Here is a 17,901-nt window from a genome sequence, read left to right as displayed (position 1 = left end):
TTATCGTGATCGGTGATATCTGGCATTAGAGATGGGTCCTGGTGGCAGATAGCCACAGGGACCACCCAGCTATGACCTCAGCTCCTGAGCGTGTGTCATAGAAGGGGAGTGGGACGCTGTCGTCCATAAGAGGTTAAAGGTTGAATTATGGAAGGTAGAAGTGATTCTCACGCCTACTGGTAGAGGGTGTAGCTTTGCGTCAAAAAAAAAAAAAAAAGAAAAAAGTACCTTTGCGCACAAAATAGCGACTTAAGACAAAAGTCGCAAATGATAAATACGTGACCACTGCGTGGTCAAAAAGAAAAAGTTCTACGGGTAGGCAAAAAGAGTGAAACTGTCTATATCAGAAGAAGCATAAAAGTCACTAAATATGCTGCTCGCGCCTGAACTGCGCCAAAACATAGACAAAAAAATGCTCTAAAAGCAATGATAAATCTCCCCCATATAGTCTTAATGGAAAATGTCCTTACTATTTTGTGTTTACAGCACCTAGGCAGGTCCATGTATATCCATGGTAACAGACTACAAACAAATCCCAAATGTAGTCCCGCCTCTTTAGCCATACTCCATTTTTTCCTACCCCTACTTTTTAGTAACCTTCATTTGGTATAGAGAAAGGGAATGCAGAATTTGATTAAACATACTTTTCTTGGAGCCTGTAACCATGAATAAAGGTGTTTGCATGGTCCTTTCCTAGCCTGTGCAATTTACTGTATAATAATGGTATCTACTTTGTGGCAGAGGGGCCACCAGGGACACCTGCACCCTCTGTAGGTAGGTCCATGGAGGGGAGGTGTTTGTTTTTTTTCTCCACATCAGTTATCACAGCTTTATGTTCTTTAATAAATTAAAGTATTCTGGCCAGAAGCATTTATCACCTATCCCTTGGATAGGTGGTAAAAAGCTAGGTCAGTAGGGGTCCGATTACTGTGACCCCCACCTATCACTAGAATGGGAGACCCTGACTTTTTTTTCCCCCAGCCCCAAAACAGCATCTAGGAATCATCTTAAAGGGGTACTCCAGTGGAAAACAATTTTTTTTTTTTTTTTTTATCAACTGGTGCCAGAAAGTTAAACAGATTTGTAAATGACTTCTATTTACAAATATTATAATACAATATTCCAGTACTTATCAGCTGCTTTATGCTTCACAGGAAGTTTTTTCTTTTTGAATTTCTTATCAGTCTGACCACAGTGCTCTCTGCTGACACCTCTGTCCAAGTCTAGAACTGTCCAGAGCAGGAGCAAATCCCCATAGCAAACCTATCCTGCTCTGGACAGTTCCTGACATGGACAGAGGTGTCAGCAGAGAGCACTGTGGTCAGACAAATTAGAAATTCAAAAAGAAAAGAGCTTCCTGTGGAGCATACAGCAGCTGAAAAGTACTGGAAGGGTTAAGATTTTTTAATAGAAGTAATTTATGAATGTTTAACTTTCTGCCAGCAGTTGATTTAAAAAAAATTGTTTTCCACTGGAGTACCCCTTTAATGAAGCGTCAAATGACAGCAGTCATTTCCCCACCGATCTGCAGTGAATATGTGGTAGCCATGGGCATGATGAGCGTTACGCTGCAGGCTAGCTCGGTATTGTAGTACTGATGATATGTCAGTGGCAGGGTGGTATAGCTAACGTGGTAGACAGTGTGAGAATCTCATTGACGCCTTTGGCAAATTAGGTGTTTCTGTAGCGCAAAGTGCAGGAACGAGACCTCGGGAGATAATGCTCCTGGGGGAAATATTGCTTTAAGAATACAAGTAACCAAGTGGAATGAATGTCCCTTTATTGGGAATCCATTTAATGCATTCCTGGTAACGTGTAAACAGACCCTGCAGTGAACCACTAGAAATTGTTGGTGTGGTTCTCGCTGATGACAGATATTGATCAGCAATGATAGGTATTTTGTGGTCATAAATAAACATTAAGCAAGCAGCCACAAAACAGTCAGGCATTGTTAAGCTATACGTTCTCTTCTAATAAGGCATATCTAGCCAGTCACAAAAGAAGGTAAGAACATATGGAAATCACAAGAACCACAAAGCAGCTACATAGTCTGCTATAAGAGAAAGTTTACAGGAAAGATTCATCATTGAATATTATGCCTCAGAAGACGTAATATATTGGGGGGGGGGGGGGGGGGTCTGTGCCATGTGACTTCAACTCATTGAGCTGTGGCATTCAGCCAAGATCTTTAGATTGTAGTACCCTATTTATTCCAATGCTATTTGATTGCAGGGAATGGGAAACACTGAAGATCTTCGAAGAAAAAGACAAAGATGGACATCACCGCTCCTGGTACCTGAAGAAGAAACTGGATCGGTTTCGTACGGCGTAGTAAGTTTTTAATAAAATATTTTTACATCCATTGGACTACTCCGTTGGCAGCGCCCTGTGATCCTCCATGGAGTGTTGTATGGTGTTTGGATTCTACTGCTCCTGAAGAGGCACTGCACACTAAACCTCCGATTATTGTAGATGCCACCTCGATTTGTCTGCTTCCATATTGTTTCTCTGGGGTTCCATTTTGTTTTGAAAGCATAAGATCCATTGAGGTTCCATTTTGTTTTTAAAGCACATGTTCTATTGGGGTTACATTTGTTTGTAAATATAAGTTTACCCGGGGTTCTAGCTAAACAACTTCCACCCCAAAGTCTTCATAGTTACATATGGGCAGGTCTCTTTCGGTACAATGCAATTCAATGAGGGTTCCCACTTTCCTATATGTTCCTGTAGTTTTGGTTTTAAAGGGTTACTCCGCTACCCAGTTGCGAACGCTGTGTGCAGGCTTCCGTGTTCACGCCCGCCCCCTCATGATGTCACGCCCTGTCATGTGACATCAAGTCCCGCCCCCTCAATGCAAGTCTATAGGAGGGGGTGTGATGGCCGTCACGCCCCCTTCCCATAGACTTTCATTGAGGGGGCAGGCCGTGACGTTCCATGACAGGGCGTGATGTCAGGAGGGGGCGGGCTTGAACACGGAAGCCCGCACACAGGGTTTGGAACTCAATGTTCTGGATGCTGGGGAGTGGAGTAACCCTTCAAATACATGAACTAGGTAGATTAGGATGAACATTGCAAGGAACAAGAGAAGACAAAAAACAAGGACATCGCCTCTTGTAACTCTGAGGGTCAACACTTGTTAGATGCAAATGGACTCTCACCTTGTTACACACTTGGGTGCATGCGAATCACCCCTGAAGAGGTAGGAACGTGGAAAAGATCTGCTGCCTGTCAGTGGCAATCTAGTATCCTCAGCAGCAACCCGTCAATGGTAATTGCAATGGAAGAGAGAAACTGGCGCACTGGAATTGGCGGCTAGGTCTGCTAGTGCTTATTTCCATAAGTTTCACAAGACTCTTAAAGGGGTACTCCGCTGCTCAGCGTTTGGAACAAACTGTTCCGAATGCTGGAAGCTCGTGACATCATAGCCCTCACCCCCTTTGAAAGCTCTTTGATAATGTGGTCCATACTTTTCGCACCAAAATTTTGGCGTGAAAAGTATCGACCATATTTTCAAAGAGCTTTGTGCCGCGGTTTACACTGTTCACATCAGTTTTGTAAAAGTGGGCGTGTCCACATATATTGTCTGCTTTACGTGATATTTTCGAAGGAGCCCAGTTTACATAAAAAAAATTCACACCAGTTTTTTGATAGTGTAGAAATCACAGAAATGGTTGTAGTTTTATTGTTTCTGGTTTTTTTTTTTCTTTTCTTAGTTTTTTTGGGAAAAGGTCTAATTTAAGTAATTATTAAAAAAAAAAAAAATAATTATTGAAAAATGTTATAAAAAAAAAAAAAATATATATATATATATATATATATATATACACACACACATATATATATATATATATATATATACAGTATATACCGTATTTATCGGGGTATACCACGCACCGGCCTATAACACGCACCCTCATTTTACCAAGGATATTTGGGTAAAAAAAGTTTTTTACCCAAATATCCATGGTAAAATGAGGGTGCGTGTGTGCGCGTGTATACCCCGATATACCCCCAGGAAAGGCAGGGGGAGAGAGGCCGTCGCTGCCCGCTTCTCTCCCCCTGCCTTTCCTGGGGTCTAGAGCGCTGCTGTCGGCCCTTTTCACCCCCTGGTTATCGGCGCCGCTGTCCGTTCTGTCCCCCTGACTATCGGTGCCGGCGCCGATAGCCAGGGGGAGAGAAGCGGCGCCAACAGCCAGGAGGAGAGAAGGGGCAGCGGCACCCATTGCCGGCGCCGCTGCCCCGTTGCCTCCCCCCATCCCCGGTGGCATAATTACCTGAGTCGGGTCCGCGCTGCTGCAGGCCTCCGGCGTGCGTCCCCTCCGGCACTGACGTCATGCGCCGCGCCGTTCAGCGCATAGCAACGACGCCGGGGACGCACGCCGGAGGCCTGCAGCAGCGCGGACCCGACTCAGGTAATTATGCCACCGGGGATGGGGGGAGGCAACGGGGCAGCGGCGCCGGCAATGGGTGCCGATAGCCAGGGGGAGAGAAGGGCCGACAGCAGCGCTCTAGACCCCAGGAAAGGCAGGGGGAGAGAAGCGGGCAGCGACGGCCTCTCTCCCCCTGCCTTTCCTGGGGGTATATCGGCGTATAACACGCACACAGACTTTAGGCTAAAAATTTTAGCCTAAAAAGTGCATGTTATACGCCGATAAATACGGTATATATTTTTTTTTTCTTGGTCATTGCACCTGCACTCACATTTAAGCTCAGAAATGTTTTATTTATACAATCATTGCTTGTCTGGACACTAGTTAACATATAATATTTCGTGAGATGTTTCCGCCAGAATTTTCTTGGATGTAAATAGTGGCGCAAAAATCGGCAATTTTGGCACAAAAAAAAAATTCAATATGGCTGCTAGAAAAAAAAATTTAGGAGGCGCAAAAAAAAACAAAAGTGGCGCAAAAATGAATTTTCACATATTTTCATATTTTCAAAGCAGCACAAGAGACCTTTGAAAATGTGAGGAAAAAAATGAAAGGAGATATCCAGTGGTGAACAACTTATCACCTATCCTAAGGATAGGGGATAAGTTGCATATCGCGGGGGTCCGACCGCTGGGGCCCCCCATGATCTACTGTACGGGGCCCCGAAAGCCCGCGGGAAGGGGGCGTGTTGACCCCCGCACGAAGTGGCGGGCGACACGCCCCCTCAATTCAACTCTATGGCAGAGCCGGAGCGCTGCCTTTGGCAATCTCCGTCTCTGCCATAGCGATGTATTGAGGGGGCGTGTCGGCTGCCACTTCGTGCGGTGGTCGACACCTGCTATCTGGCCGGAGAGCCTGGCCCACGTACAGAGAGATCGCTGGAGGCCCCAGCGGTCGGACCCCCCGCGATCTCAAACTTATCCCCTATCCATAGGATAGGGAATACGTTTTTCACCACTGGACTACTCCTTTAAGGTGCGATTAATATCGCTGGAACAGAAATTACAGTAGTTTTTAAGAATCACCCCCCAAAGTGCTCTCAATAGAGCTTTGCCTACTATAGTACAGCTAATAACAGGATTACTTGGGGAACGCCTTTGTTGTAGGTATTCACTTCTGTGACTGGGTACACACAGGGGTTTATGTGCAATCACCAAGTGATAGATAGGAAGACAACACCAATGTTTATTGACAGGAATAATACACAACACGCAGTCCAAGGAATATGAGTAGGTAAAACCAACGGCCAAGACCCACAGTCAAGGGAAGAAGGGTACACAGCCAAGGGGTACAGTCAACAGGCAATATCCACCTAATGCCTCACCCTAACATGGCAACGACCTTCCAAGAAATAAGTGGAGGTAGAGAAATGAAACCCTGTAGATGGCGCTGCTGTTCCAATAAGAAGTGACATTAAAAACCAGGAATATTTCAAAACACTGGAGTGGTTAATTGAGGCAAAAACAATAAAAACAGTGTACAATAAAGGATGACGCGTTTAGAGGAAGCCAACCCCTTCCTCAGACACTGATCTGAGGAAGGGGGTGGCTCCCCTGAAACGCGTCATCCTTTATAGTACACTGCTGACAGTAAATGTAGATTGCCCTGTGGACTGTATCCCCTCGACTGTGGATTTCCCTGCCTGAACTGTACCCTTCTTCTGCAGACTGTGGTTATTGGCTGTGGATTAATGGATTTCCCCCATACTCCGTGGACTGCATTTTCTGAGTTATCCCTGTCAATAAACATCTATGCTGTCCTCCTATCTCTCGCTCTGCTAAAACGGTAACCTGTTTACCCGCACAATATCCTGATACACCGGGTTATAGTGGGGGTGAACAGGAGCCCGATGTGGGGTCTCGGACTGCTATACCTACCTGCAGTCCGGAGCCCCGATCCTCCAAAGGTCCTCCTCTTCCAGCGCTGACTGGCACTTTGAGGCGGGCCTGCCGTCTGGATTTAAATATTCATAAGCACAGGTCACGTGAGCGCTCGTGCCTACTGAGCGCTCACGTGACCGGTGCTTATGAATATTTAAATCTAGCCGGCGGGCCCGCCTCAAAGCGCAAGTCTCACCCGCACTATAAACCGGTGTATCGAGTTATAGTGCGGGTAAACGGGTTACCGTTTTCCTTGAAGGGCTCTGGAGTTCTGGCCTAAAAGCCTGCAGATGTATACCAGATTCCCTTTCTAAGGTTTTAGTCACTAAACCTCTTGGTGCGAGATTTATCAAAACCCGTCCAAAGGAAAAGTGGCTGAGTTGCCCATAGCAACCAATCAGGTCGATTCTTTCATTTTTGAAAAGGCCTCTGAGAAATGAAAGAAGCGATCTGATTGGTTGCTATGGGCAACTCAGCCACTTTTCCTTTGGACAGGTTTCGATAAATCTCCCCCTTTATGTATAATAAGTAGCTGTGACCATCCTTTTGCTGTTCCAATTGTTAACTTGTCTTTGTTACTGAGAAGCTTTACTGGATTGAATTAATTGTAAAAATAAATTTATGCTTAAAAGCAAAAAAGGCGATCTGTCATGGCTTTAAAGGAATAAAATACAAATTTTTAATCAACTGGTGCCAGAAAGTTATACAGATTTTTAAATGACTTCTATTTAATAATCTTAATCCTTCCAGTACTTATCAGCTGCTGTTTGCTCCAGAGGAAGTTGTGTTGTTCTTTCCGTCTGACCACAGTGCTCTCTACTGACACCTCTGTCTATGTCAGGAACAGTCCAGAGCAGGATAGGTTTGCTATGGGGATTTGCTCCGGCTCTGGACAGTTCCTGACATGGACAGAGGTGTCAGCAGAGAGCACTGTGGTCAGATTAGAGGAAGTTGTGTAGTTCTTTTCAATCTGACCACAGTGCTCTCTGCTGACACCTCTGTCCGTGTCAGGAACTGTCAGACGGAAAGAACAACACAACTTCCTCTAGAGCATACAGCAGCTGAAAAGTACTGGAAGGATTAAGATTATTAAATAGAAGTCATTTAAATCTGTATAACTTTCTGGCACCAGTTGATTTGAAAACATTTGTTTTTCCCCGTAGTATCCCCTTAATGACCAAAGTAGGGGAAGCGCAGCAACAATTTTGTTTAAGGAATATTTTTGGTGTCCAAGTAACAAACCTTTCCGGTTGTGTAAGTGATGGAGTCTTACCTAGACAGCATTCCAAGGGGTGTAACATTGAGGGATCCCATAAGCATTGCCAAGGCCATTCCTGGGGCTTCCCGTTCTATTACTTCTTTTGTGGCCTAGAGACAGAAATAATGTACATTAGTTTTGTGGCCCAATCAATATATATTGGGTAAATTACCAGTTTTACATTTACAAAACACATTTTTACTTTAAACATTGTTCAGAACTTGTGATATGGTCTTATGCAGTGTAAAATGGCAAAGTCAACCATTATATCTACACCCTAAAGTAATCTGGCCACGCGGTTGGCCAAGCATGCATGTATTCTGAACTGGGAGAGGGGAGTAAGCTGCTGCCAGACACCTCTGACAGAGTCTTATCTAACCCCCGGACAACCCTTAAAAGCAGTGTTTTCCAAACCAGTCTCCAGCTGTTTTAACACTACAACTTCCAGCATGCCCGGACAGCCAAAGGCTGTCCGGGCATGCTGGGAGTTGTAGTGTTGTTAAAGCTGGAGACACACTGTTTGGAAAAAACTGCTTTTAAAGGGGTACTCCACTGACCAGCATTCGGTGTTTAGTGTTCCGGGGGTCGGCCATGCCCCTCGTGATGTCACGGCCACGTTCCCTCAATGCAAGTCTCTGGGAGGGGGCATAGACTTGCATTGAAAGGGAGTGGCCGACCCTGGCAGCGCAAAAACAGCGTTCGGAACATTTACTTCCAAACGCTGGCCAGTGGAGTACCCCTTTAAGGACTTTCTGGGGTTAGACGAACATGTCTGTTTTGTTTTAGAAACTATGTAGAAAGCAGAGAAAATAGGAATGTCCAGCGCAGATGGTCGTGCAAAGATGAATGTTCTTTATTGGTTAAAAACCATAACAGGAGCAAAGAAACGCACCTGAAACGCATTACTTTGCTCCTGGTGTTTAACCAATAAAGAACATTCACCTTTGCACGACCATCTGCGCTGAACATTCCTATTTTCTCTATTGAAGTGGTGCTTGCCTTGCACAGTCCGTGCGCTTGGGGCCGTTGAAGGTGCGCTGAATACTCTGTTCATTGCTTGGCTTGTAGAAAGCAGTAACATTTTTCTAATACCCTTAAAGTGGTACTCCGCCCCGGCATCTTATCCCCTATCCAAAGGATAGGGGATAAGATGTTAGATCGCCACAGTCCCGCTGTTGGGGACCCCGGGGATCGTCACTGCGGCATCCCACCATCATTACTGCGCAGAGCGAGTTCGCTCTGTGCGTAATGACGAGCGATACAGGGGCCGGAGCAGCGTGATGTCATGGCTCCGCCCCTCATGACATCACGGCCCGTCCCCTTAATGCAAGTCTATGGCAGGGGGCATGACGACAGCCACGCCCCCTCCCATAGACTTGTATTGACGGGGGCGGGCCATGACATCACGGGGGCGGAGCCGTGACGTAACGATGCTCCGGCCCCTGTATTGCCCGTCATTACGTGCAGAGCGCTCTCGGTCTGCGCAGTAATGATAGCGGGTTGCTGCAGCAGCGATCCCCGGGGTCCCCAGCAGCGGGACCCCGGCAATCTGACATCTTATCCCCTATCCTTTGGATAGGGGATAAGATGTCTAGGGGCGGAGTACCCCTTTAAGGACATATGACATAAATATCTGTCCTGGTGCGCTGGGACTTAGCGAACTGGGATGTACCTATACGTCCTGTAGATGAAACGAGCACGGAACGGTGTTCGCTTCATGTATGGCAGGTCCCAACTGCTATTAGCAGCCAGGGACCCACAGTGGTAATAGTGGACCAGAAATCTCGCTTATGTCTGCCATTAACCTCTCAGTATTGATCATGGCATCTGTGGCAATGCAACGCTTCTAATGGCTGATCTGATCACTTGCAGCACATCTGCATAGAGCCAATCAGCCAAGATGGCGGACCGAGGTCCCCTCACCTGCCTCTGCCGCTCTTTCGGGGTCTTGTACTAAGGTCTGACTTCGAGCAGACCAGAGAAGATCATCACCAAAAACACTGATCAGTGCTATGCCTATAAGAGTTATGATTTTTTAAAGGCAAGGAGCAAAAAACGAAAATGCAAAAACGGAAAAAAAACCCGGTCCTTAAGGGGTTAAATGAACTGGTGCCCGAAAATTAAACAGATTTGAGGGGGTGGAGCGTGATATCATGAGGGGGAGGTGGGGGGGTTTAAGTATGCGGAGCTATGACATCACGAGCTCCCGGCGCCGGCTTCAGAACAGTTTGTTCCAAACACTGAGCAGTGGAGTACCCCTTTAATAAATGAATAACAAAACGTTCCAGCAATTGAAAAGTCATGCGCATGCGCTCGAAACGCGTCAAGATGTGTCAGACCTTGTGAAGTTGTTCCATGCTGTTTTTAGAGGATTCAGCAATAAAGCTGCAGGATCATTTTGTTGTTCATGTAGACAGCCCACCTGATCTAATAGCATGTGTGTGTATTAATAGGGTGTGATCCAGCATTTTGCAGGAACAGTGTTGGCAGCACCCGACATTAAATTTAAGTACTGTATACTAATTTGTAGCAACACTGATGTGTCCACGGCACGACGCAACAAGATAAGCATGCACGTGTATCCATCACAACTGAATTTGGTACGAACCGGGGTTAAGGGCACATATAGCACTGGGTTAAGGGCACATATAGTGCTGGGCGATATACCGGTTCATCCCGAATACCGTTTTTTAAATTCTGAACGATATGAATTTTTCCTATACCCCAATTCCGGTCGGGCCCCTTCGAATGAATGAATTATCAGCCGCAGCTGATGTCCCCACAATTGCTCTGCTTCTCTAAACCCCCCCCAATGAATTATCAGCTGCTGCACTATCCCCCACATCGGGGAACTAATCATATGTGACCCGCGGACGCTGCTCCCCCTGTCCTCCTGTGAGCCACTGGCACTTTACATGAATGAGTTGCGTGCCGCTGGAAATGATTAATAAAGGACATCTGTACTGATTAAATTTACATATTCCTGTGCACGAGCTGCAAAAATAAACAAAATAAACTTTGAGTCAACTTCCTACGTTCCCCCGTTGCTCCGATATCGGCCTCACTGTTCTCCGCTGCGATCTTCATGCTGCTTCCTGGGGACGAGAACTTCACAGAGCCGTCTGCGTATCACCGGCCGCAGCGATGTCCCTCCTCGGCCGGTGATAGGCTGAGCGCACTGTCATGTAAGGAGCCGGCCGACTCCTTACATGACATGATAGGCTGAGCGCATTATCAGGTAAGGAGCCGTCTCCTTACATGACAGTGAGCTCAGCCTATCACCGGCCGAGGCGGGACATTGCTGCGGCTGGGGATACACTGACAGTGAGGCCGATACCGGAGCAACAGGGGAACGTAGGAAGGTGAGTCAAAGTTTATTTTGTTTATTTTTACAGCCCGGGCACAGGAATATGTAACATTTATCAGTACAGATGTCCTTTATTAATCATTTCAAGCGCCATGGCACGCAACTCATTTATTTCAAGCGCCGGCGGCTCACAGGAGGACGGGGGGAGCAGAGCCTGCGGGTCACATATTAGTTCCCTGATGTGGGAGACAGCGCAGCGCTGCGGCAGATAATTAATTGGGGTGGCGGGTTAGAGAATCAGAGCAGCGCCCGCGGGTCACATATGATTAGTTCCCCAGCGTGGAGGGGGGGGGGGGGGAGGGAATACCATTAAATACAGTGGAACCGCCATAACTTACAAAAATACAGTGATATGCATCTTTGGTCATACTGCCCAGCACTAGGCACATATAGCACTGAAAAACAAAGTCAATGAGAACACAAGTCTGTTATATCAAGGCAAAAAGTAAGTAAAGAAGTAAATAAGATAAAGTCGGCAGTTAAAATGGTGCATAACTATAGGCCAGCAGGTATGATGATGATGTCATCAAAGAGAGCACTGGCAGTAGGTAAGAATGCTTAATTGGCCTAAATTTGCATAAGATTAGGTACAGCTGTAGTAAAACCTGAGCAGTAATGCCTTTTCAGACTTGGTAGGGAAAATTATTATGTATTACGATCAATACTTTGTCCTTGAGCAAAATGACACTTTAAAAATGTCAATATTGAAAATTCCAGAAATTCTTCAACCTAGAGAGAACACCTCCGTTACCAATAAATCAGAGCCGGGAAACGCATTCTCAAACACATCCGAAATAAAAATAAACATCCGGAGACCACATTATTGTGCTATATATTAAGTCTCTGCTGGAGGACCATGGACACCTGCAATGTTGAAAAAGCTCATCCACTTGATCATTTTTTACAATACTTACCGCAGGTAAAGTCAAGGTAAAACGCAATATTCATGCTTCAGCAGAAATGCCAATATGGGGCAAAAAATACAGAATGCCACAAAGTTGCCAGGTATTGTAAATACCGAGCTTTGCAAAAGTTGAGGAGGTACTGGATACTATCCAGTATGTAGTAACATAGTACCGCTATATATAGTGTTTATTTCCTAGTGTTGGTGGGATGTCAACCACTACAAATGTAGAGACCCAATGTCATGCCAATCCTCTGCAATTGTGTACACCAAAGCGCTCTCATGAAGCTGTGTACTATAGAGTAAACTGAAGAGGATAACCTGAAGCCACAGGCTGAGGATCAGTGGGTTGCATGTGGCACCAAGTTGCCAGGTTCCTACCACTAGTAATCACTGTAGACAACTATTGGCTGTTGGTTGTATCTGTAAGGCCGTGTTTACATTACGATTCATGCCTCCAAGGCACAAATACATTGTAAGCGGCAAGGAGGTAGTAGAACCGCTGAGCCTGTGTGAATCATGGCATGGGCCATGTCAAGGAGCGGAGTCTAAGGTGACGCTGGTTTTCACCAGAGCCCGCCGCAAAGCGGGATGGACTTGCTGTGGCCGGTGGCACCCAGGTCGCTACCCCTGACACGACTTGTCCACACAGGCTAAGGAAAAAACGTGGTACAGGAGGGATATGGCAACTCGTAGTCAGAATAGCAGAAGGCAGAACGGTAGAGAGAACAGGAACGTAGAAAGAGGTCAGTAGGCAGGCGGCACAGGAGCAAGGTCAGGAACACGGTAAGGCAAGACACAATAAACGCTTTTACTAGGGCAATGGGCACACAAAGATCCGACAAGAGGTAGAGGGAGGTGCACATACTTATAAAGAAGGGACAGGTGCAAACACTAATTAAGGGCGCACTGGCCCTTTAAATCTCAGAGCTCCGGCACGCATGCGCCCTAGGAGGCGGGGGCGCACGCCGGCGGTGTGAGAACACGAAGGAGGCAGACGAAGGAGGAAGAGGTGAGTGACGTCCCGAGATTCGTATGCGGGTGCGTCCCGTGATGGGAATCCCGGGCCCGTCGGAGGACAGAGGGAGAGCGCGCTCATGTCCAGTGTGACCGGCCGGAGCGATCGCCGTAACATACATCGGCAGAATTTTTAAATCAGAACAGCCTCATTCAATGATTTAGTGATATTAACATAGCGACCTAGTGACAATGTTTAGGTCATTTTCCAAGCATATCCAAATTTTGGCTTGAACTAAGAAAGTACGGTTTTTACTGCATTTTCAGTCCGAGCCAAAACTCTGATATGCTTGGAAAATGACTCCAAAATAGTCACTATGTGACCACATTCGGGTCATTGAACTAAACGGTGCCCCTGCCGATCCCAGCATAGGTCTTTTGGCAACCAGTTTTGAGATTTCAGCAATGTATCCGTGCCTCAGAGGCACAAATTGTAACGGAAAGCCGGCTTTAGTTATTTTTGTCATTCATCAATAATTCTTCTTTTGAAATCCTTGTTGTCCAATTTCTGATAGTTTAATAAGCTGATTCTGGCATTTATCAAGTTACTGACACATCAGTGATCCATTCCGTCTTCACTAATTTTAGGTGTCTAGATAGTGTTCATGCCGGTGTAATGAAAAAAACTGTGTCCCTGTGGCAGAATGTGCCCATACGCACAGGGACACAGTTTTCTGCTTCACAGACCGCTTCCTCTTCCTCCTTCCCCGCTACTCTCTCTCGCGGGGTAGGGGACACATTATCTCTGCACATCTCCCAGCCAGCCGTGCATCCCCCCCCCCCATCCGTCCGCTAGCTGTTGAAAGACTACAACCCCCAGCATGTCCTCACTGTAAGGGCATGCTGTGGGAGTTGTAATCTTGCAACAAGTAGTGGGCGGATGGTAGATGTGCGGCGTGGGCGCTCGCCGCACATCTACCATCTGCCCACTACCTGTTGCAAGATAGATGTACAGGCGGGTCGGAGAAAATGCTGTGGAGTTGTCCTCTGGCTGCGCTTCACAATCTGTCTAAGCGGCGGGGAGATGTGCCGAGAAACTGTGTCCCCGTCCCCTGGAGAAAGGGTAACAGGGATGGAGTGAGTGACAGCGGGCTGTAAAGCAGAAAACCGTGTCCCTCTGCATAGGTTTACATTCCACTACAGGGACACAGTGTTCGTCATTACAAAGAATATGCAAAGTTGCTTTCTGGTCTCACCTTTTGTAGGTAGCTTCTCTGCAAATCAATGCTTGGCTTTAAGAAGTCTTAGCACTGAAAGTTACTCAAGGGTAACTTTCTATTTTGAGAGAGTTTCTGGCTTGGCTTGATAAATCCCCAGTCATGTCCTAAGGCTTCTAAGGGAGTCAAGCATTGACTTTAAAGGGGTACTCCCATGGAAAACCTTTTTTTTATTTATTTATTTTTTCATCAACTGGTGCCAGGAAGTTAAACAGATTAGTAAATTACTTCTATTAAAAAAAGTCTTAATCCTTCCAGTACTTTTTAGGGGGTATATACTACAGAGGAAATGCTTATCTTTTTAGATTTCTCTGATGTCATGACCACAGTGCTCTCTGCTGACCTCTGCTGTCCATTTTAGGAACTGTCCAGAGCAGAATATGTTTACTATGGGGATTGTCTCCTACTCTGGACAGTTCCTAAAATGGATAGCAGAGGTCAGCAGAGAGCACTGTGGTCGTGACATCAGAGAAATCTAAAAAGATAAGCATTTCCTCTGTAGTATATAGCCCCTAAAAAGTAGTGGAAGGATTACGATTTTTTAATAGAAGTAATTTACAAATCTGTTTAACTTCCTGGCACCAGTTGATTTAAAAAAAATAAATAAATAAAGTTTTCCACGGGAGTACCCCTTTAAGGAAAGCTACCTACCAAACGTGGCACTAGAGAGCTACTATGCATATCCTCCTTCCCAGAATTCCCAGTGGAGCATGGATAGCCAATAAGTCTCCACGTGCCCTTTTGGTGCACTACTCAAAAAGAAACATTACCCCTATGAGTAATAGACTGTAGTGGAACAATAGTTCACAAACCGTATCCACCAGGACCTTATTGAACCAGTATAATGTCAGATTAACAAATGTTTTGGGTAACATAAACCTAAGATTTGTAAAACTAAACACAACTAAGGTGATTTCTTTATCATGAAATTGAAAACTTTAGCACTGAGATTTAGTAGATGCCCTCTGTCAAGTGATTGGTTAAAGGGGTACTCCGGTGGAAAACTTAATTTTTTTTTTTTTTTTTATCAACTGGTGCCAGAAAGATAAACAGATTTGTAAATGACTTCTATTAAAAAAAATCTTAATCCTTCCAGTACTTATTAGCTGCTGAATACTACAGAGGAAATTCTTTTCTTTTTGGAACACAGAGCACTCTGCTGACACCACGACCACAGTGCTCTCTGCTGACACCTCTGTCCATTTTTGGAACTGTCCAGAGTAGAGGAAAATCCCCATAGAAAACATATGCTGCTCTGGACAGTTCCTAATCTGGACAGAGATGCCAGCAGAGAGCACTGTGGTCATGATGTCAGCAGAGAGCACTGTGGTCATGATGTCAGCAGAGAGCTCTGTGGTCATGATGTCAGCAGAGAGCTCTGTGGTCATGATGTCAGCAGAGAGCTCTGCGTTCCAAAAAGAAAATAATTTCCTCTGTAGTATTCAGCAGCTAATAAGTACTGGAAGGATGATTTTATAATAGAAGTAATTTACAAATCTGTCTAACTTTCTGGAACCAGTTGATTTAAAAAAATAAATAAAAATAAACACATTTTCCACCGGAGTACCCCTTTAACCTCAAATGAACCCTAAAACCCTCTCATGTAAGTCAATGAGGCCAAAGGATCATATAAGGGATGTGTCGTAAAGTTATGGCTTCTGTTATGATCAGAAGCCACAATGCAACAAAGCCTAAGCCAGTGGTTTTCCAAACGGTGTTTCTCCAGCTTTGGCAAAACTACAATTCCCAGCATGCCCGGACAGCCTTCGGCTGTCCGGGCATGCTGGGAATTGTAGTTTTGCAACAGCTGGAGATACACCGTTCGGGAAACAATGGCCTAAGCAGATGTGGATGTCTAATAACAGTAGTCAATATAGACTATGACTAAGAGAAAATAAAAGAAAAAACAGGAACATTTGCAGGTTTAATTGTCTGTGTCTTGCGTCATGTCATTCATCGTGCCTACACGTGTGTGTGTATAAACATATATATGTAATTATGGATAATTACACCGCCGAGCGAATACATTTGTATAAGCAATCTGCCACGTATTAGAATTTCCATGCAAATGTGCCTTTTGAGCAAGGCTTAGCATTCGGTATCCTTATCTAGTTATGTACACACTGGTAACATGCTCATTGCATCTCTAAAACCTGAACAGATGTTTATGGCATGTAGTCGCATACACTGCATATATGGGAGTACTGGATAACAACTCATACACTTAATACACTTAAAGGGGTTTTCCAACATAAGGTGACTTAAGTACTTACGTATTTTTCGCCGTATAAGAAGGACTTCTTCTTCCTCAAAACTGGGGGGGGGAGTGGGTGCGTCTTACACTGCAAATACACATTAAAACCCTGTCCTATCGCGGCGGTCCCTGCGGCCATCAACGTCCGGGACCCGCGGCTAATACAGGACATCACCGAACGCGGTGATGCCCTGTATTAACCCTTCAGACGCGGCGATCAAAGCTGACCGCCGCGTCTGAAGCGAAAGTGACACTAACCCGGCTGCTCAGTCGGGCTGTTCGGGACCGCCGCAGTGAAATTGTGGCGTCCCAAAAAGCTTACAGGACACCGGAAGGGACCTTACCTGCCTCCTCGGTGTCTGCTCCGGGATCCCCTGCATGGCCAGCGCTCTCCTTCGTCGTCATCACGCCGTTGCGCACGCCGTCCCGTCATCCAATAGGAGCGGCGTGCGTAGCGACGTGATGGCAGCGACGGAGAGCGATGATACCGGGCAGCAGAGACGTTTCGCAGCGACGGGGACACCCCGGGGACAGCGATGAAGGGCGACATCCAGGGCAGCGGTGAGTATTGCCTCCTATACCAGTGGTCTTCAACCTGCGGACCTCCAGATGTTGCAAAACTACAACTCCTGGTATGCTCGGACAGCCAACGGCTGTCCGGGCTTGCTGGGAGTTGTAGTTTTGCAACATCTGGAGGTCCGCAGGTTGAAGGTTCAGAATCTTTTTTTTTCTAGATTTTCATCTATGCCGGAGCGTCTTATATGGCGAAAAATACGGCCTGCCAGACAGTAATGGACTTAGGAAGGATCTGTGCTTGTCTTGGGGCTAAATGGCTTTGTTGTGAGCCCACCATAACGCTGCTGCTTTCCATTTTGTGAAAAGGCTATTTCCTGTTGGAGTTCCCTCCCTTCAACTACAAGTCCCAGGATCCCTTGTTTGTAAGTATGAGGTCGCTTTTCTCCCTCCCACACATTAATCACCCCATCCATTGCAGCACAGCTAGGCTCCCTTCTATGCGTGCTGTGATTGAAACTACAATTCCCTGCAGCCCTGTGGAGAATGATCTCCCCCATACTCAGCGGTCTCTCCACCCATTGAAGCACTGCCATGCTCTCTTTCAACACCTGACTAGTGATGTAATGTCTTGGGCCGCACTGCAACCTTGGAAAAGCTGAGACAACACTCATTTTTAATGCTGCTAAAAATAAACACCGGGGAAAAGATACCGTAAAAATTGAGAGCCCAGCCATCAAACACAGGTACAGACACTATATTATGAACTACACTAACTTTACAGCCCCTGTAGCATAGTCATATTTGAAAAATATCCCTTTAAATTTTTTTTGGCATTCCATGGTGCCAACAGCATCTTGACTGAGCTACTCAATGCACTTTACAGAGACAGTACTTATTAGCTGCTGAATACTACAAAGAAAATTATTTTCTTTTTGGAACACAGAGCTCTCTGCTGACATCACGAGCACAGTGCTCTCTGCTGACATCTCTGTCCATTTTAAGAACTGTCCAGAGTAGGAGAAAATCCCCATAGCAAACATATGCTGCTCTAGACAGTT

General features: G+C 45.9%; 1 protein-coding gene across 27 annotated transcripts in view; it reads right to left on the bottom strand.

Moving 5' to 3' along the window:
- The window catches only part of GPHN (gephyrin), a 314,240-nt gene that overhangs the window by 170,757 nt on the left and 125,582 nt on the right, over positions 1-17,901 (bottom strand). For all 27 annotated transcript variants that reach the window (XM_056546198.1, XM_056546189.1, XM_056546185.1 and 24 more), the window contains exon 5: positions 7,584-7,678. In XM_056546198.1, coding sequence (XP_056402173.1) covers positions 7,584-7,678 — 95 coding nt within the window. The remainder of the gene's footprint in view (positions 1-7,583; positions 7,679-17,901) is intronic.

The sequence above is a fragment of the Hyla sarda genome, chromosome 11, assembly GCF_029499605.1.
Source record: "Hyla sarda isolate aHylSar1 chromosome 11, aHylSar1.hap1, whole genome shotgun sequence".
NCBI lineage: Eukaryota > Metazoa > Chordata > Amphibia > Anura > Hylidae > Hyla > Hyla sarda.
This window is presented reverse-complemented; position numbering and strand designations above follow the sequence as displayed.